The sequence below is a fragment of the Petromyzon marinus genome, chromosome 16 (assembly GCF_048934315.1).
Source record: "Petromyzon marinus isolate PM22_M1 ecotype Great Lakes invasive population chromosome 16, UKy_Petmar_22M1.pri1.0, whole genome shotgun sequence".
NCBI classification, from domain to species: Eukaryota; Metazoa; Chordata; class Hyperoartia; order Petromyzontiformes; family Petromyzontidae; genus Petromyzon; species Petromyzon marinus.
Window position 1 is genome coordinate 3,812,487 of NC_133682.1, and position 21,889 is coordinate 3,834,375.

At 41.1% G+C, this 21,889-nt stretch overlaps 1 protein-coding gene across 2 annotated transcripts in view; it reads left to right on the top strand.

Moving 5' to 3' along the window:
• The window catches only part of LOC116942767 (protein diaphanous homolog 1-like), a 123,752-nt gene that overhangs the window by 56,147 nt on the left and 45,716 nt on the right, over positions 1 to 21,889 (top strand). For both annotated transcript variants that reach the window (XM_032955025.2, XM_032955026.2), the window contains 2 exons: positions 18,798 to 18,896; positions 19,833 to 19,927. In XM_032955025.2, the coding sequence (XP_032810916.2) occupies positions 18,798 to 18,896; positions 19,833 to 19,927 (194 nt within the window). The remainder of the gene's footprint in view (positions 1 to 18,797; positions 18,897 to 19,832; positions 19,928 to 21,889) is intronic.

The window sequence follows — 21,889 nt, forward strand, 5'->3', positions numbered from 1 at the left end:
ACTTTTTTCCCTCGCTGTACCTTCATTGGACCACCAAGGATAAAGATGCAACGTTTCAATCATGGTACGACTCTAGCTCATTTTGTACACCTACCTATCTATAGGCGCCTTGACTATACATGTTTAAATTATCCCTGGCCAATAAATAACAAAGCAGCTGCCTCCTTCCATGGCAGTGTCGGGCTTTGTGTGTGTTAAGGGCGGCAAGGGAGGGTTGGTGGTTGGAGGCGGAGGAAGGTGGGTTTGTGGGAAGGCCTTGTATTGTCTTAACTGTTTTATGGCCTGTGGAACAACCTTGCGGTGGAGTTGAATGTGTCACATGGGGTGGTGGGTGTTTTGTGAGGTGGCAAAAGAGAGTGGGATGGGGGAGAGCAAGAGAGTGGATACTGAGGCTTGGCTCGCTTGACATAATTGAATGTTTGTACCAACGTCTCAGTGATGCAGCCATGTATACTGCCCTACCTTTGACTGATAAACTGGAATGACATCTCAACGGGGCCTTTAAAGCCACACTGTACAAAGCCCAGCCTCGTTGCACACACTGAGATGAATAGCAGCTGCCTTTCCAGTGGCAGCAAGGACTGACAAGACCACACATTTACAACACTTGCAGCACTGCTCACATTTCTCATTGCCCGTGTAGCCTGAAAGCATTGGAGCTTGTTTTAAATAACGATGTTTTTTCCAAGGTGAAATTTACATGGAATCAATTGCATCTGAACTCCTTGAGACTTTCATTGACCTTGACTGTTGTTGACATTGTACAAATTGACCTTGGGGGAGTGGTAACACAGTGGTTTTGGCACTGTGCAATGAATCCGAAAAACTTGAATTAGATTCCTGGCCAGAGATAAATTCAGTGGCGAGTGCAATGTGAACCAGTCCTGACAGAGACCTCATTTCGCTCTACCCATCCACTCTGACCATCATAGTGACATGTAGTGAAACAACCCCCATGACCAGCTTGGCATGGAGGAGGCCTTCATCCAGCAGTGGATTGACAATGATTGTAAACGTTTTTAAATATGTAAATATTTTAACTATGGTAATTGGGTTATGGCGTCAGTGTATGATAATAATTTGTCACTTCAGGACTCTCATTTGACTGGATTTCCGAAGAGGCTGTTTGGCTTTCCCGTTGATCATTTGTTGGGGAGTCACTGTTGAAGGTGCTGTCAGCTCGTTTAAATTATTAAAGTCAACCACCACTATCTGTGCTTGTCATCCGAAGCCTGAAAACCGTGTTCACCACCACTCAACTCGCATCTCACGTTGGAGTTACGAGCTTGCTACTACGCTTGAAGGCCCCTTTTCCCTGGGTTTTCTGGAGCTAAAACTGCACGTCGGTTTTTCAGTGTAAGACTTGCACATTGCCAAGTCCATTCTACAAGACCGATTTGTTTAATTTCAGAGTTCAATGTCTAAAGGTATTTTACATTTACTTGGGAGTGGTGCATGCACCAAGAGCATTTGCCTGGCTTGCCTGTGCAGGCCTCCTCCACAGACAAGCACACGCATATTTATTTATTTCCAATGTTAGATTCAGAACATGGTAATTTTAAATATTTAACTGTACACTCCGTATTATGCACACCTACATCGTTTATGTTGTAATTTAAATTATATATAAGACATATTGCATGGCTGATTTCTAAGATATGATAAATTGAGTTCAAAATGGCAAAAGCAGCCTTGCTGAACTATGTTTAACACCATGACTACTTAGTATGTTCAGATCTAATGAGTAAAAAAGGATAGCTCTTTTGAAATTATAGACATAGCAAAACCTGGTTATCTGATTTGCACTTTACACCATTTTAACATCCTGTATTTTTCAAGCCACGTTAACAGACATCCCTTACAGTAATTTGAAATTGTACACAATTGGGTAGTGCATCGGTGGCACAGTGGATATCGCACTGCCCTCCAAACCCAGCACCCTGAGTTCTATTCCCGGCCACAGCCGTCGTTAGTGGCAAGCGATATCTTCATACAATATTTGTCTCTGCCTTATATTTTGGTCAGTGGTTAGTAGGCATATATACATAATGAGGATGGTGGCCTTCATTCCAAGTTCTGTATACAAAACTTTTAAAACAATAATACTTAATTAATATTCCTAAAAAACATTAATTTTCATTGCACTGTTTTTGCTTCGTGTCATATATTTCATTGCACTTCACAGTTCTTATCAACTTGACAGGCCCAGTTATCAGTAAATCACTTTAACACCTGAGAAAAAGTACATCGCCAAAAGCCTTTTCAGCAGAATTTAAAATACACTCCACACTGAGATATATATCTGTATAATATGCAATGTATTGTGTAAAGGGGGAAACATCCTTTTTGGCACAATGTTATAAGTGAATAAATAAACGAGGTCTCATCCATTCAAACAGAGAGCACATCACTATTTCGCTTGCATGTTCTAGCAACTGCTATGAGCATAATTCCATCTATTGCCGTTCCACATAATGCAGTGTACTTTACTCTATCACCCTTTGTCAGTTCATTGTTGGATGAAAGCCTTTCCATGCCCGTGTCGGTCACGGAGGTTGCTGGACCATGCCTCACCACATTGGTTAATGTGGGTTGATGAATGGCCTTGGGCCCAGGAGCTGTTTAGATATTGCCCGCTGGTGATGCTAACCACAGCCAGGAATCAAACTCGGGTTGCCAGAATCGCAGCGCAGTGCGCTGTAATGTAATGTATCATCCGTCGCCCTTTTCTGTTATTTATTATCTTCATTTTAATATGTGGAAAGCAAGTCTAAAACTGTAAAGTCACGATTGTAATTATGCCTATATTTTTACGTAGTTATAGTGAAGCAGCAGTGCCTGCTAAATCAAATCTGTAAATGACAAGGAAAACCCATAGTAACAGAATTATAGTGCTAGGGCGGAAAACCATATGTTTCATCTCACACACAAAAACGTCTAAAAAGCACGCGACCTTTGTCCATGATGCAAAAACCATTGGCAGTTCCTGAAGTTCTCTGTAGTCCTTTCACCACCGCCAAAATTAATTTTGAGCAAATGTGACCGACTTGTTATGAAACCTGTGAGTTTAATTCTCCGCCACGGCTTGCATTAGGAATGAGTGATTTTTGAACCAGTCCTGTGTTTCCCTATCACCAACCCACACCGACCATCATGGTAAAGTATGGCCAATATATTTCCGGCATTGCATGAGGAGGCCTTGATCCAGAATTGCAAAGACCAAGGCTGATTTTTTTATTTTTAGCACTTCTTTTTTTTAAACAGAGAGTTAACCTCATTGCTACATGACTGTTTTCCATCATACTTTAAAAAGTTTATGCTGGGGTTTTATACAGTTGTGTTGGCACTCTAAAAAAAATCACCTGCCGACGCATTTGAAATTGCCGTTGGCCATGGTGAAACCTTGGGTGTAGTCAATGGGCCAGTGTTTTGCCCAGCCTGGTGTGCTTTTCATGCATAGCAAATCAACAACCCCGTAATATCCTCTGGGAATTTGGAAGCTAAGATCGTCCAATTCCACCGAAATTGCAATCCGTCTTGAGAAGGGAGAGAAAAATCAAATTTTCCCTTCTAATCTTGGCCCAAAAGTGGGAGTGAGACATGCCGGCGGGAGCGTGTGCGTGCATGCATGCATGCGGTCGTGTGTTTGTTGTTGTGTTTGTGTGTGTGGGGGAAGGTTTACTGGCTGTGTTTATTGGTAGGGCAACTATTAGGTGGAAGGATTCTGTTGCATACACAACCTCGAACCGTCAATGCGCTGCCCCTGCCTCAATAACATGTAATTTCCCCTGATTTACAGTTTTTTCACAAATGCTGACAATTGTCCTTTTTTCATTACTCAAATATGACAGCTTGTGCTGGCCTTGCAAATTTGTAATTAATGTGTTTATCACGTACGTTTTAATTTAGAACCTGATCATCGGTTTTTGGGTGTTATGTTTTGACCAAAGCCACATGGTTTTTTTTTATATCCTTGGCCCTCCATGTCCTGATACTGTAAAACATTCATTATTTGGCGGGTAATTTTGATCAAGACTCAAAGTTTTTATTTATTGAAGTGTTTGGCAGTGGCATCGTCTACGAACAACCACTGCTAATGCAGCAAATTCAGTAATCAGATTGCATCGTTTGCAAGTGCCCTTTGCAGCAAAAAGAAAGACCCTGCTTTAGGAATGTATGCAAGAATAATTGCTGCTTTATTTGCCCTGACAGGCTCACCACGATAGCCTTGATTAAGGAACTTCCCTTGTGTACTAAACAGAGCCCATTGTTGCCCATGCCTTGGTGCCTCCGGATACAGGGGAGGAAGAGACGGGCGTTGCGGGTGGGCTGCGAGGGCTCGCCAGGGCGTCCAATCCAGCCGCAGTCATTTTTCATTGTGCATACTACTCATCACCCGTTCATTACGCGAAGGCCACCGCGCTCTCTTGCCAGCGCACGCTCACAAGAACACGCACGCATGCGCGTGTGCGCCACGCTCTCCTGCGCAAATATATTGTTGTGCTTTTCAAGCACAATTTGCGGCAAACCATGAGCGAAAAAACCCTGGCAATTTCTGGCACTGTTGTGAAAACAATTGGCATTTTGATTACAAATGGCACTCGCACTATCTCGCCACTCTACTGCTGTTGCCGCCTCTCTTTTTTCTTTTTTATGTCGATGTCTCCATCTTGCCCCCAAAGCAAATCCAATCTACGAGGCGTTAATTTCATCCTTGAATCAAGATTGAGCTGTCCTTTTCTGTCTACTGCGGCCTGCGGCAATTGTTTTCTTGCTAATTTGCTTCCCTGCTCTTATTTGCCAGTGTTCCTGGGCATTACTTAAACAAGATACAATCTGATTTCCCAAGCCAACAGTTTTATACGTGTATTTTCAAATGCCACTTTAATACGTTCATGCAAAATAACACAAGGTCATTTTGCATTAACACTGTACTATTCTAGAAATGTATGGCATTAAAATACAATGTTAGTGAAACCTAGAAGCTATAAACCTGTACATTGATGTTAAGATGAAATTCTGTAGTGGTTTAATGTGGTGTGTTTGTCTTTACACCAGGAGTATTGATTGGTAATTAGAGACATTATGCTGCTTAAGGTTGCCAGTGAAGAGGGTCTACCATGGACAAAAGAAATAAAGTGATGTGTTAAAACCCTGGCTTTCATTACTCTTCAGGATGGAAGCCATGCCATTAGCATAGAGCTAAATATGGCCCACATTCCTAATGAAGCGCATGAAGACTCTGCTCGTTGGTGTTCGTTATGGGTATTTGTAATCGCTTTTGATTGATTTTTCACGCTTCAGCATAAATTGAACCTAAAAACCCTCTCTACAGGCCCGCGTGCTTGCATTTTGTCGAATGCAAAATTACTAAATTCCCCATTCATCCCTTTCAACTCAGTATCATCATGAGAATGTTATGACTATGAAATTTAGTTATCGCATATTTAAAAGGGAAAATAAATAAAATAAAAATGGTTTTCTAACAAGCTCATCTTTTATTAATGCCCCAAGGGGTAAATATTGCCGAAGCAAAAGGGATATGAATGTTTGTAAATGCTGAGTGTGATGGGAATCTCTTGGTGGGTACTGTCATGTGGATTGGAGACTAATCACCATTATCATCATCAGAATGCAAACTGCTTAATTATCAAAATAGTTTCTCACAGGTATTTGATTCCTGCCCTGTTTATAATAACAGTGAAATGAGAAAAAAAAAACCTCAACCAATCCAACAAACAAAGCAGCAAGTCCACTGCAGGTGGCAAGGTAATCTTCCTATTCTATGTAATCTGTATTCTTGTCCACGGACCGTACATTAATGCGCCTGGGAAATGAACCCAAAACATTCCACAGACAAGCCAGTGCATTAACTGCAGTGCATTTGTTTATAGTTTATATAATTGCCAACAGGGTGAGGTGTGGCACATCCATATACATTTGATAGGGAAGTGATGTTCAGGCTGTGTGTATGATCGTACCACCAAAGAGGGCTTTAGAGTTTGTATTGAGGAAGAAAGGGAAAGAATAAAAACACCCCCAGTGTCAATAATAATGACTGCACTGATGTGCCACGCACCGAGTGTATTTATTTGCAGATCATCCGCAAGATTTAAAGTGTCACGCTGGGTTATTGAAGTGGGCTGTCGTTTTGTTTTTTTGCTGTGCACACTGCTGTGGCGAGTTAAACAGTTGGAGAGACAGGTGAAGGGGCTTTTTGAGTCGGATTGGGAGCATTTGGTACCGTGTTGGTCAGGAGGCTGTCGAGCCGGATTAGGGCTCATGTCAGAGATGTGGGTCCGGGGAATGACGTCATGGCACGTCAATTTTTTTTCTCTCTCTCTCATTCCCTTTCTCCTAACCTTGACAAAATACAAGCAGCACAATGCTATGAGAGTAATAAAATATTCCCCAGTTGCCGGTTCCCTTTTTTCCCCCTCCCTGCGCAACCTTCTGAGTACATAAGGAATGTTTGAACGTGGCAGATATTGCGGAATAATTTTGCCTGTCTTCTGGGATGTTGGCTTTCATGAAAGTGGGGTCATTTGTCTTACACATGCTTACAGAACTTGATTGGGTTTGCAAGGGTCATTATTCATGAAAGATAGTATATATATAAAATTAAACTGTATTTACAGTTTACATTTTTAAGCATTTTTAAGCACTTTTCATGGTGCATGGCAGCGATCCACAACATAGGTTTGTTGAGGATTAAGAACAGACAACTGGATATCATGCTCCTGTAAAAAAAAATCTATCCCTCGAGTTTCGTGGCTGGCCGCTGGCTGGGCTCCTCACCACCCCAACAATAACTCTGTTGTTAGTGGCTGGCTGGGTTACTCACCAGCCAACAATAACTCTGTTGTTAGTGACTGGCTGGGCTCCTCACCAGCCAACAATAACTCTGTTGTTAGTGACTGGCTGGGTTACTCACCACCCAACAATAACTCTGTTGTTAGTGACTGGCTGGGTTACTCACCACCCAACAATAACTCTGTTGTTAGTGACTGGCTGGGTTACTCACCACCCAACAATAACTCTGTTGTTAGTGGCTGGCTGGGTTACTCACCACCCAACAATAACTCTGTTGTTAGTGACTGGCTGGGTTACTCACCACCCAACAATAACTCTGTTGTTAGTGACTGGCTGGGTTACTCACCAGCCCAACAATAACTCTGTTGTTAGTGACTGGCTGGGTTACTCACCACCCAACAATAACTCTGTTGTTAGTGACTGGCTGGGTTACTCACCACCCAACAATAACTCTGTTGTTAGTGACTGGCTGGGCTCCTCACCAGCCCAACAATAACTCTGTTGTTAGTGACTGGCTGGGTTACTCACCACCCAACAATAACTCTGTTGTTAGTGGCTGGCTGGGCTACTCACCACCCAACAATAACTCTGTTGTTAGTGACTGGCTGGGCTACTCACCACCCAACAATAACTCTGTTGTTAGTGACTGGCTGGGTTACTCACCAGCCCAACAATAGCTCTGTTGTTAGTGACTGGCTGGGTTACTCACCACCCCAACAATAGCTCTGTTGTTAGTGACTGGTGCGGGCAGTTGCCACCAACACGAGCTGGGTAACTGGCTACACGACATTTTCCGTGTGCGACGACGTGGCTCATTTCCCATTGTACTCGTTTGCATTCGCATGCCAATCGTTGGAGCATCTGCTGTGCGTGCGCACGGCGACGGGGACTCCTTTCCCCTTTCCATCTCTAACCCTGCCTACTTACCCTTGGGTGACACCCACCTCAAACCTGTATATAGCCTCATGTTGCAACAGCCCCTTCTTGTTCAACAGTTCTACCGCCGTATCTTTCTACCCGATGACGATTGCGATCGAAACGTCGTGATTTATCATTTATTTTTTTCTACCCACGTGACTTTACCGAAATAACCAAAGAGTACGGTTTCCTGCAGTCACGAAAACTTCAAATCAAGATTGAAATAAACATTGGTTTGAATTGAAATGATAGTGACACCCAAGAAACGGGAGTAACATACATACGATGTTCACTCCAACGCTGCCCGCTGGACAGTCTGGTCCCTTCACCTGATGAAGGCCGCTTGTGTTGTGGCCGAAACGTCGTGATTTTTGTTGTTTTAATTTTTTACCTACGTGACTTTACCGAATAGAACCAAAGACTAAAACATACAGAAGACTTAAAGTTGTGCTCCTATTGTAAATTTTTCACCATATTTTTTAAAATCCTAGTGAATACAGTAAAACCTTGGATTGCGAGTAACTTGGTCTGCGAGTGTTTCGCAAGACGAGCAAAAAATTTCAATAAATATTAATTTATATTCTTGGTTCTTTCGGTAAAGTCACGTAGAAGGGAAACAATAAAATAATAAAAATATAAAACAATAAAAGAACCAAGAATATGAATCCCTGCAGTCACGAAAGCTTTAAATAAACATATATTAATTTGATAAACGAGCGAGGTCTTGCAATACGAGTAGTACGTATACGCTTTGTCTGCCGAACGTCACGTGATCACAACTGATATACGAGTGCTTTGATCTACGAGTGCTTTGGATTACAAACACGTTTCCGGAACGAATTATGCTCGCAATCCAAGGTTTTACTGTAAAAAAAACACCCAATACTTATTATCTTGGTATTTTATTACGTAAAGATGCAGATTACTTGTATTGCTCTGAGTACACGATTGTGAGAAGAATATTTTTTTTATTTTGCAGACCAACGGGCTCTCAACGAGTGTGTATATATACACACATACCGACACCGTCATATTTCCTTGGGTTCATTAAGCCAAATTAAGTACAGAAACCAATTTAACGGCATCGTGTTGTTGTGCAGTCTTTGGTGTGCAGAGCTGAGACCATCAGCTTAATCCACTCTCTTAACACTGTAAACCTTCCTTAAAAAATTATCCTGAAGCAGAAGATGAGTACTGGATACAAATCACATTTGCAAATGTGATTTGTGACTTTGATCGTTACCGGTGTTAATAGTGTTAATAAAATGGCACGTTAACATTGAACTATTGAGGGACTACCACTGTTCGTTTATCTTGGTGTGGCCTGGGACTGTTTTGTTGTTGTTTTTGCTGCCTTGCTCATTCGTCATACATCGGGCTTATCTATTGAATGTGTTTATTGTTTACTTATATTTAGTGACTCGCTTACCATTTTCTCTATTTTTTTGTATTGTTTGCTGTCGCTGTTTGTAACTTGCTGACCCTGTGCCCATACTGGACATGTGTGGAATTAAAGAGCTTAATGGCTCATCTGATTCCTCCCCCAGTCTAAATCAAAGTTTCTGACTCTTGATTCTGACGCTTGAGAATGTATAACCCTCCGCGTTTTGTGTGGTGACAGCTGAGTGCTCTCTGATCTGCGTCTCTTGATCACCCTTTGTCAGCAGTTTCCTTCTTCTCAGCTTAATCCAGGCAATGAAAATCTATAGGCAAACATTTTTAATTGCGCCCAATTAATGAATAAAATTATTTCGGAAACATTTGTAAATTGACGTTATCTTGTTGTTTAAGATTGTGATTTTGTGTTGAAGCAGAAGCTTTAGTATGGCGTTACTTTTTTCAACATTGAAACCGAGATGTGATTGACCCAACATTCCCCATAAAAATTAAGACACCCAGTGTGATTAAAGTTAAGAATGCAAAAATATATTTTTTATTTGCTTTGCAACAGAATAATACTTACCATGCCTAATTGCTTACAACTGCAGTGTCCTTGATCAGAGGTATTTTACAGGCATCTGAATGATGGTGTTTGTTGTTGTTACTGCGTTCTTCTTCTGGGGATGATGATTTCAATATTGATGCAACCCTTCTTTCCATGCTAGTCGTTTTAAAATTTCTATTTTGTGTAGGTCCCGCATTCTATACATGTGTATAATTTTACAATATAGTCAGGCAGCTAGAAACGGCTCGAAGTATCCCCACAGCTGAACAACTGTAATGTTCACCTTGGGACATAATTCACAACTGTAAGCTACGACTATTGTCATTAATGTGTTATTACAGTATTTGTGTATTTGAATATACATTTTCAGTATATACAGGGATACCTTTTTGTGCTGTTTAGAATTTTAGAAATATTTTGTGGATAGTTTCATCAATATGGATAGTGCTTTGATGGGCGACCCCCCCCCCCCGTGTATAAAACCAGGTGTTGTAGGATACTGCGGGCCTTCGTTTCCAGCAGAGGGCAGTTGTGGCAAAATCCATCATTGGACTGCACTAACCTCTGACATCTATGCTCCCCTGCTTGACCAACCAGCACTCACCATAACTGTGAAGCATGGTCATATCATCTCCACGGCCTGCACAGCATGGATGAGGCCCTCCTTCCATCAGTGGCTTGACAACTTTGTAATTGTATACATGCACGCATATGTAGACTTCACATTTCTACATATGCATGTGTATATGTACACGCGTATACAACTTAATTTCAAGGTGAACCGTTACACTTTTGCCCGGTAAAATGTAAACTCTCCATTCGCTGTGCATGGCAGGCCTGATCAGCAAGGCCCGTTTGGTGGCAGGCTATGGAGTTTATGGCAGTGGTGATGTGGACAGATGTCACATTACTGGAGGTAATGGTCCGCTGGCACGGACAGAAATGAGCCCATTGAAAATATTGTTCTTGTGCATTAAATAAAAAAATATTTTTTTATGAAGCTAATGTTGGCCATTCCTTGAGAGCGGGTTAAAAAAAAAAACATGTGGACATGATGGCATTTATTCAGGTGTGACCTTTGGTTTTTGTGTTAAGATTCAAAGTTATCCGCATGAGAACAGAAATAATTATAAGAGTTTTCTTTCTACTCCATTTACAATTTTACTGCACAAGCGAGCGAGCCATAGCAGGCTACGGGCATCTGTGCTTTGTCTGCCGCTGCTTTATGCCGTAATTATTCAGCCATCCGCAACCAAAACCCACCTGAGCGTGAATAATATTGAATAATCTGCCGAACGAGCCACATAAATTGCACGTTTAACTAACGAGTCTGTCATTGTGCACTCTCTTGCTCTCATCGTTGAAGTGTGCAAACTATTTGCTCATTTTATTTGTTTCACACGTTCTCCGGGCAAATCATGATTCACCCATCGTGCTTATTTTCCTCTACCTGTGTTGCATGTTTTCTTGCACAATTGTGAAAATGTGTATAAACGATCTCTCTGCGTACATGGCAGTGGTTTCTATTTGCCAATGATTTGTTTTTTACGACTTCCTTTCCACACAGTCTTGGTTTTATATCTGCCAAAGTATACTTTATTATGCATGAGAACCTGAAATGCAAGGTGTGTTCTGTTGAAAAGATTATATGGAGATAGCAAAATTATCTGCAAAAATATAAAACCTTCACTCACACGTAGTTATAACTTGGCATCCAACAGCTGTGTACCACCGGAATGGATGAATTGCAGTAGATTCATTTTCGTTTCCCTCTGGGTTTTTTTTGGCTCTTCCGCTGAATGAATTTACCGGTCAGTCAACATTTATTTCTGGTGATCTATGCGACTGTTCTGAAAGCATATTGGTATGGTACTCTGTAATGCACAAAAGTGCAAAGAAGCATTGGCTTGAAGCTTCGCCTAAGCGCTGTCCACCTTGCATAATGAGCCGCACTTGCCATCTGCATTTTTGCCTTTTTTGCTCGCTTTGAGAGGGGGACCCATTTTGAATCCTCATGAAAATATTTTGCTCATTTCACACTGCACTTTCTCTTTCATTTATGGCCCTCCATCGCATGCACTTTGCACCTCCTCGGGGCTGCCTTACGTGCCTCAGCCCAACCCCCTCATTGTCATTCTTTGCTTGTCGCATTGTTGTCGGTTGTGGGTACGTGTTCCTTAACTCCTTGCCTAATGTCCTACTGCTCTTCTGATTAGCTCTCGTGCATCCGTTTTTTTTTTTACACAAACTCCCCAAGTACTTTACATTCAGCTCCGGTGTTTTTTTTAAAAAATTTCTTCAGCTAGTGTGGGTAATCCGTTATGGTCACCAAGAAATATATTTTCCTTATCAGCCTCTAACTGGCACTGGCTTCTCTTGCAGAGCCCAGACCAAAAGCAGGGCTCACTGACTAAAGTGAACTTTTTTTTCTGGCCAAGGGCACATGTGGAGTAACCCCTATCGTCCCTCATTCCCATCCTGGTGAGCATAAATTCATTCTCACCACACTGCCCCTGGTATTGTCGCAGGGCGGCTGGAGTGCCGTGCGCACGAGGCCAAAGCGGCAGGTGATTACATGATTCATAGCAGCCTATTATTCCAGCCAGGGCTTATTCCATGCTACATTTATTGCGGGATGATTAACACTCGAGCTGTTGCCCCCCGTACCAGCAGTTTTACCCAGTTTTGATTTAATTTCAAATTGGCGAAAGGAAAAAAATGCGTGGACTGATTACACTGGAATGTCGAGTGAGTGTGCGCATTTAATTATTTATTATTTTGCTCTATTTATGTCTTGTCTACCACCTCAAAAACTGATCAAGTTTTAATTAAGATTTTTGTGTGGGCAAACAACAGGCGCCGTTTTATGTTTCCAAATTTTATATATATTTTTTATTAGTTAATTAAAATGACCCTGGCAGTGAGCTTAAAAGCATGTTGTAGATGCTTGGCATTACAGATAAACTCAAAGTCACGATGACACTGCTAAAGTAGGGCTGACTGAGCTGGCAATGTCATTGTTGGCCCAGGGATCTTATTTAAATGCACACAATGTACTTCAGAAAACAACTTGTGCTTAAAGGTGATATTTATCTGCTTATCTTCATTCCAATTATTATGTAGAAAATACAGCTCCTCGGATTAAAAATTAATAACACGATACAGTGTAGCACAAAATAAACAGCTTTGTTTGTAATGTCTCATTGCTGGATTTTTTTTTTTGCCTTAAACCTTTACCTTGTAATTCCAGGAATACTGTGATGGAATGTAATTGTGGAAATGGATATTTCACTTGTTTTTTTGTTCAAGCTCATCTGTCACCTGCTGATATGAAATCGGAGCTCGGTATGCAAGTCGAAGGTGAAAATTATCATGAGAAGCCGTTTTTTAATTGGTTTTTGGGATTATGAATAAGCTTCCAGTCCATATAAAGAGAAGCAAGAAGCACTCCTGCAACAAAAGGGTTTATCAGTGAATGTATTAAATGTATTGCAGCAGATAGTTAACATGTTAACAAGTTGAGATAAATGCATTTTTTTCTTCCCAGTTAAGCTTTGCGGAGTGGCATGTATGACCGGTTTAATAGTTTTCTAAGTTATTGTTTTGCTAAGGATATTTGTGACTTTTTTGTAGGTTTGTCACCGACACGCTCCACTCCAATACTTAGTGTCCCCCGTCCTGTGTCGGGCACCCAAAAACTCATAATTTGATTGATAATTTACCTATTAGTACCAGGCGAGCCCATCCTCTCCCCCCCACCCACACTCCCCATTGTGACCCTTCTGTAGCCATTTCCTTCATTCGTGGAGTTCCTGAACTGGCGCTTAGATATGTTTTATATGTTTCAGCTCACATAGCTTCAGTGTAAACTCAGCGTGCGCGAGTAGGTTCCTGGCTCCCTAGGACATGGAACGCATCCCGCCATCCAAAAACGTCGTGCCTCGTGTCCCCCTAAAAAACCTATACGTCTTACGTTTCCTTTTTCACCAACTGTATGTCACCGCAACGTTGCACATCTCTTTTAACTGATGAATGCGCGCTACTTGTGCTTACAATGCGACCGATAATTATTTGCGAATGAAGTAGTAAGCAAAATCAACTGAAGGTCACGTAAAGACAGCCCCAAATTCATTCTGATTTCTTTACTCACAAATCCACCATTGCCTGATGTAAAAAAAATGCTCAGCTGTTATAGTCAAAGCCAAGTTTGTTCTCAGTACAATGTAAAATCCAACACTCATTCCTTCTCTAGGGAGATTTTGCAATGTCAACAATGCAATGAAATGTATGCTATTTTGTAAGGAATTTTACTGGAGACTGCTGTGTTTTAACGACTACTATATTTATACCAGCTTCTGAATGCATTCATCGATTCATTATGGTTGAGCCAAAGCATTTCAGGTATTTGCCTACAGGTACAAGCTAAATGGAAGCACAATTCGCATTTGTACGCGAAAGGGTTAATATCGCTTTCTTCTTGCATTTACAAATATAACATTCTGAGACTGGATTCTTAAGGACTACTTGCTCTGGGGCATTAAAAAAGTTAATTATAAATGAAAGCAGCGGTTTATTCCTCTGTAATAAGCACTTTTAATATTTAAAAACTACACTTCTATAAATCTCTGCAGAGGCTTTGGCCTGTAAGTGCCAAGGTGGTTTTATCATAAATTTTGCAAAGTAACATTACAAGAAGGGAGAGGGGGGGGAAAGTCCAATATATAATAAATAACAACATATTAATAACTATTGTATTGTAAATGCACTCCTTCAGGAGATTTTCATTGTATGCCGGCTGACATATTTGGAGCAAACGGAAGCCCGCCGAGAGCCACGTAAGGCGGCCTTTAAGTCAAGGGAGACTTGGCAAGGCCTCAAGGGTGAGGGTCCCCTCGGGGGTAACACCGAGTCATTGGTGTCACTTTGGCATACCCCCCTGTCGCCGGCTGATACTGAGGCACACTCAAGACCGAATTGTGTTGCGCGCTTCCGTATGCGAGCATGGCAACGCGAGTGCCCGGTGTGCGGCAATCGTGCCCTGCCATGCCTTGGAAGAGCGCGCTCGGAGCGGCGCAGCGTGCCTTCTGTGCACGCCGCCTTCAGGCGGGATTTCTTTTGAACTTGCGTGGCAAAAAAAAGGTCACCCAAGGTAGTAGGTTCAGGTTGAGGACAGCGGACATTGATTTTATAGCACAAGCCAACCCTCAAGGCAAGATCCCTGTACCCACGGGACCCAGCCATACCTATAGGGCCTTCTATCAATACAGGGCCTCATGCGTCTATCATCCCCAACTGTAAGAGCCACTGTGTACGGCTGAAAGCCACCTCATGTATTATTGCCCTTTTGATGTTGGTTTCATTTTACTCCCTTGAAGCTTCAACCCTTAATCTCCCCATTGAACAGACGATACGCTAACTCAGGACAAAAACATATTTTTTCTGGGTTGTGGTTTTAACTGGTGAATTGATAATATTTTCACATTCGGTCAGATACCGGAATACAGTGTTGTTACGTATCCCCCTCAGCAATCGTGTTTGTGTGACGAAGTCTTTGTGTGGATGCATTCGTCGTCACAATTCGTCCCCCCAAATAAATTAGTAATTTCACTTTAACACCATGCGTCGGTGTCTTTCAATGTGAACAAGGCTATCTGTGAACAACAACAAAAAAACTTCCAATTTATGCCCCTGCATCCACAGGGTCACGTGTCAGCATGCGTGTTGTTGTTATTGTCGCTCCGTGTGCCTGCGTAAGTGTGTGTTCCATTTTGTGAAAGGCATCGTATTAAGAGAAACAAAAACAAAAAAACCTGCCCTCCTGGGGATTTTCTGCATGAGGAGTTTGTGTGTGTGTTGCATTTTAATTATTGATAACTCTTGAGTTGCCAATGTTTTGCTGATGCAAGATTAAAATTACCTCCATCTTTAATACTTATTTCCTGCCAACCTTGTGTGACCTCATAATGCTTTCTATATAGCGTGCTGTATAAAATCACATTCCATTTGTTATATTTAATTAGGCCTTTATTATTATTTAGGAAATTATCATAATTTCCAACAGCTTCATTACATCGCCATATTTTTTTCTTCCCATATTAATGTTGATTATGTGTTCCTGTAGAGGAATGGCACAGTGGTTAGCACACTGGCCTGAATTTGAATTCTAACCATGGCTAACATCAGTGGTTAGTGACATGTTAACCTTCTGTCTGGGGTCCTTTCTTCGCCAACATTCACGAATCGGTGTGGTGAAGTATGGTCACAAAAACCCTCGTGACTTACACAGCTTGAGAAAGGCTTTTTTTAGCAGTGGATTGACATAGGACTTTTTTTTGTTATTTATCGTTTGCTTTGTGGCGTTCTGACCCCTTCATATGTACTTGGCGTTGGACTGTTCTTTATGTTAGCATGACCTCTGTTCTCAATGGCAATGTGAACTTGAAACAAATCTCAGTCTATAAAAAAAATGTCATTAAAAACTGACATGAAATGGACTACAATAAATATTTCATAAATGTGGCATTTTTCTGACAATCCATAGAAATTTAACCATCTCTCTAGGCTGTAAATATTTTATGAAAAAGCCAATACAAACAACAATGTTATGATTTAGAAGGTCCCCCTTAAGTGTTGTGGGTGGATTGCTGAAAGTATATATATTGATCAACAAATGTTTTGTGTTCTGCAACACCTGCATGATATCAAGCGTCGTTGCAGTGGAAAGAGAGATACCAGATGACCAATTGAGATCTATATTCGCTTGAGAGTTCATTGACTGGCTGTATTTACAATTTCATTTTATACAATTATTTTCTTCTCAAAGCTGTGTGCGAGGGCTTGACTGAATGATTCACCAGTAATGCTGGGAATTTCGAAACTCTAGATGGTGCCACGTATATTTTGGTTGTTTATTATCCTTCACAGCATAACACATTTATTCCCGTCTGTTGTTGTGTTGGGAGACCACGCATAGCCAGGTGGTTATGTGTATTTTCTTAAGTGTGATCTTGGTGGTGTTATTTATTTGTTCTTGTTGCAACAATTGAAATCCCTCATATTCAATACATGTTCATATAAACCCTACAGTTCCCTGTAACTAACCTATGCCAAACTAAATAGAACATTACCCTCCTGAATAAGCTATCCCATACATGCACTGTTCTTTTGTCGTGACACTGCTGGATGAGGGCCTCTCCATGCGTCGCATCTCAAGGGTGTTATTTGACCATATTTCGCCACACTGGTCATGACGGGTTGTTTAAGACAGAAAGCGTTGACGTGGTAGCAGTACAACAATAGATTTTTGTTCCACTTCTATTTGCTGCCCACAAAATAGGCCCACAGTGTCCCAAAACATACAACTATTTGACATAATATAGGTTGTTTTTGGGGGGGGTTAGATCTCGTAAATATATAAATGTTGTGTCGTTAAACCCGCCACCACCCGACACAGCCAAGTAGTAAGGTTTGTCACGTAAACAGAACATGTCAGTTCATTACTAGTACAGCAGCACACCGGTGTGTTGGAGAGCAAATCCACAACATTTACAGTCTGAGTACGACGTTTCGCCAGTAACTATAACTAGCTTCATCAGGCGGCGGGTTTAACAACACAAATAAATAACACACATTAAACTAATTTTCAATGGTACAGTATAATTTTTCAAGTAGTGGTATCCCAAACTTTCGCAGCTGCTTAAATTCCCTTTTCACACCATCAATATGTAAACTCCCCCCCCTCCCCCCCTCGCTGGTCTGCACATGCTCCCCCCCTGTACACCGTTCATCATGCTAAGTCCGTCAATTAAATGCTAATTGTTACGCTAATTCCTTTGTCAAGGCGCTCTGCTTCCTCTCACACAGCTTAAAGGTCGCAGTCTGAGCTTGGCTGTGTTCACTCCAGCGCTGTCCTCTAGACAGTCTGGTCCCTTCACCTGATGAAGGCCACTTGTGTTGTGGCCGAAACGTCGTGAATTTTTTATTTTTTGTTGTTTTTTACGTGACTTTACCGAATAGAACCAAAGAGTACGTTTATATTTACGCGATCTAACTCCCCCCTAAAAAAAAACCTACATGGATGATATTGGTCGCAAAAGCCCTACATGTTAAATACTTTAACAACTATAATACTGTGGACATTATCTGGATGTTGTCAAAAGATAGCACAGTGTAAATTATAATTTTTAATTGTGCATTGCTTCAAAATATTTTATGCACAGGAAGGAGTTGAGAAAGTTGTGTTTATTCTCTTGGAGAATCTGCTGGAGTTGTGCACTAGAGTGTTGTGTTAATGGTAGAAATAGCATCCCAAGAGGCAGTCTTCTTTATGACCTAGGGTAGGGCACCTGTACCAAATCTCGCTTATCTTCGTGAGGTAGATTGAGGTGGGTGTGGGAGTGTTTGAAGCGTTGGGAGCTTGATGGAATCTGGGTGCCGATGGACCAAGCAGCAAAGATGTGGACATGCATCTGCAATATTCCATAAACCTCAGGTGAAATGGGGTCACGAGGTCAAAGGGATTCCTGGTAAATCATGTGTCCCTGTATTCTGGATGAAGTCCCAGAAATAAGATGAATTAATTGTGTTTTTATTTTTTGCACTGGATATTGAGTGCTGGCAAAGTATCTTATAAAACTACAAATTGAAATGAAATCCATTAACCTCCGTTGCTAAATCATAAGGTACCTGATTATAGTGACTTCAAACATGGTGCTACAATTGACTAATGTTAATGACATGTAGAACGTTTAATAATTGCATATTTTCATGTAATTGTTAACGTTTTAAATTCCTGTTTACAATTGTTATTTTTAAACTCAAGACAAAAACTCATTCTTTTTTATTCAAATTATGATTATTTAAATTAGTTATTCGAGTAATTTCGTCATGAGGCTAGTTTTGTGATAATTCCAATAAAAATCATTGACCGGAGTATTTGAAATGTATTTTCTCTGAGGGCATAATTAGATGAAAACAAGTAATAGTGTGCATTCACTTTGAAAAAAATACGCTTTATTTCATAACGTATTTGATTTATAATGAGGATGGAGTTTTTATGTAAAAAAAAGGCAAAATAGTTACGAGCATTTAACCCTGAAACTCTGTGTTTGTCTCTTCACAGCCAAGCAAGCAGAAGTGCTGGACTTACCAGACAAGCCCCCTTCCAAGAAAAAAATAAAGGAGCTCAAAGTCTTGGACCAAAAATCGGGGCAAAACCTTTGTGAGAATACCACTCTTCAATGTAGAATAATTTCTCATGAGAGTAATAAAACATGTTTCTTATGTCTTCGGTCTGTTGAACATGTGGTTAACACTTCTTTTGCACCGTACGTAGCCAACCGTGCTAATTGGAGGTGCGGGGTGGGGGAGAAGAACAAACTATACACAATTTAATGATGTCTGCAACATTTTTGTCTGTGTCTTCCTACAGTTTCTATCTACTGATTATTTAAGGTGCTGAAAAAGTGGTGTAATTGACTGTGGTCTGAAGGACGTTGTCATGACCCCCCCCCCCACCATCTTTCCCCCCACCATCTCCCCCCTTCCACCATCTTCCCCCCCCCCCCCACCTTTTCCTCTAAATGAATGTACATTAAAAACGTATATTTTGTAGTAGACAGTTTAGAAGAGGGAGGACAAATAGAGTACCACTCTACGTGCTGTTTTTTTAAGGGTTAATCTGTGTTGTGTGAGGCTGACGAGAGAATGGCCTGGGGCCTGTGGGCAGCAGCAGCAGCAGGTGATCACGGCCTCATTAGATCTGCGTTGCCTACATAAAAATGATGGTGATGAAGGCGATTGCTTGAGTTTGGACTTAAATGATGGTAAAACCTCAAAAGGTCCACAAATCACGGTACATTTTCAAGTGTTACAGCCACAAAACGCCAAGTCGTGGAACGTAATGAGATATGACATTGGAGGCATTTGTTTAGTTAAATGCTTTTCGTAAAATACATTTAATTGTTGACAAATTAAATGTATTTTGCATAGGCAAATTAAAAAAAATACGATTTTCAAATGCTGTACTGTCGTTGCACATTATACCATCATATAAAATGCACAAGTATAGCTGAGTATAACGAACTTTAATGAACTTGTCAGTTTTATTATGCTCCGTCCTAACAGAATGTTTCCATCCACTCTGCCGCTGCTGCAGCTATCTTTTTAGGAACACTGAAGATGCCCTACACAGAAATTAAGAAAATAATTCTGGAGGTGAATGAAGAAAAAATCACAGAGTCAATGATACAGGTGAGGTGACGAAGCTTGAATAATTTGACCTTTCCAAGGTCACATTCCTTGCAGTGACCTTTAGTTCTCCGATTCAATTGTCACGTAATATATATTTTACATCTTACGTGTAGGTAATTTGTAACGTAAAAATAACTTGCTGGTCCTTCAATAAAGCCTCCAGAGCAGATGTTGCACTTCTAGCAACCTCATGACCAAATTAGTCTGATTTCCCTCGAGGCGCAAGTTAAAAAAGGTAAAAGATGGTAATGGGGGAATTTTACCACAAGTCCTGACAGAAATGTACAAAATCAAACGTCTTTGCAGTCATTTCAAGGAAACACGCGTACACAGAAACCAATCACGGGGTGAACAGTGTGCTGCACTGCAGTATGGGTGAAAGGGTGAGAGAAGGTGGCCGCTACAAGACCAGTCAAATATAAATCTACTCGTGTGGATGGCACAAATGCATTAACTGCATAACAAGTATTTTATATGGCAGGGAAAATAACTAGTTTGAAACACGAGGAGATATTTCTCGGTGTCCTTTTAAAATTGCGTTAAACTGTTTTGAATCCTCGAGCCAATCTAGATTTTTTTTTTTAATATGCATTTGGTTACTGAGTTGTTAAATCTAAGCGTGTGTTGATGTCTGCTTGTCAGCATGGTACGCTGCCCCCGCAGGAAGTGTCAAGTCATTGGACAAAGAGGCATATTCCATATAAATCATGTGGAATTTTTTTTTAATAACCATGCATCTTCATATCTAACATCCATCACATGTGGAAGATGGCTCGAGCGGTAGTAACCATGGAAGCAAAAGGGATACTATTTAATTGGCTACAGTTTGAATGATTCCCTTAGCCAAGTTTCGTCTCATCAGGATGGTGCAAATTAAGATTGATTTAATTAGTTGCTGCACCACTTGTGAAGACAAACAGCCTACATTTCTTCTCCTGGTTGGTCATCTTTCTCCCATCTGGTGGGAATGTTTCTGTGCACCATGGGGCCCCGTAACCCACCCTCGTAAGCCATGCGCTTGACGATTTATTGGGGCGGCACGTGTTCACTGTTAGGGCTATGCTTATTCTTGTACATTCGCTTGTTTGTCTGGGAAACGCAGACATTCAGCGTGTGGGCCTAGCCGAGTTTGTCTTTTGTAATGTAACCTCAAACTGATGAAGCAAGGATAGGTGTACAGGGAACCATGTAAAATAAAATGAATAAAAATGCACTTTATAAATGACCGACTTTGCGTAAAATAATTCTGGAATTTAAAAATCTTTATTTTAAGGAATGCTTTTGGTGTCAATTTATCGATCGCTTGTGCATTCGATGGCTAAGATGTATTATTTGAAGCGTAAGTGATTGTAGGTGTACTGTCTTAGCATGATCGTACCTGGACGTTCATCCAAATATTTATAGTTAATGCGCTATCATGGGAAAGCCGTCTTTGAGGTCATGTATTTCAATGACCACTCACTCGTGTGCCATTGAGGTGTATGAGGTGCTAAAGAAAGACAGAAGCACATTTCCCAGAGGAAAGCAGGCTTGAGTAAAACAGTGAGGCAGTCGGTGATTGTGGTCGTACATGAATCCACGCGCGCATGTTCATCTGCGTGTATATCCTTTTCACACCGCAACTATTGTACCAATGCATGTTTATTGTGTTTACGTGTGCGAACGTGATATTTTGATGAAAATATTTCCACTTGCATTTGAATGTAAGCGACCAAGACAAATTTCTTACCCTGGCAATCACGTTCACAAAATCAAAAAGAGGGCAACACTTCCCTCACCCAAACACTAATTCATCGCCTTAATCTTTACTGTAAACCTCACCTAACCCTAACCCATACTAGTTAAGGAACTGGAATTAAATGCTGAGGGTCAATTCAATCTAGAGGAGGTGTCAAAATTTGGGCTTGCTTTCTGGATCTCCCATAATTGGATGAACCTTATAATAATGGGGTCCCAATTTCT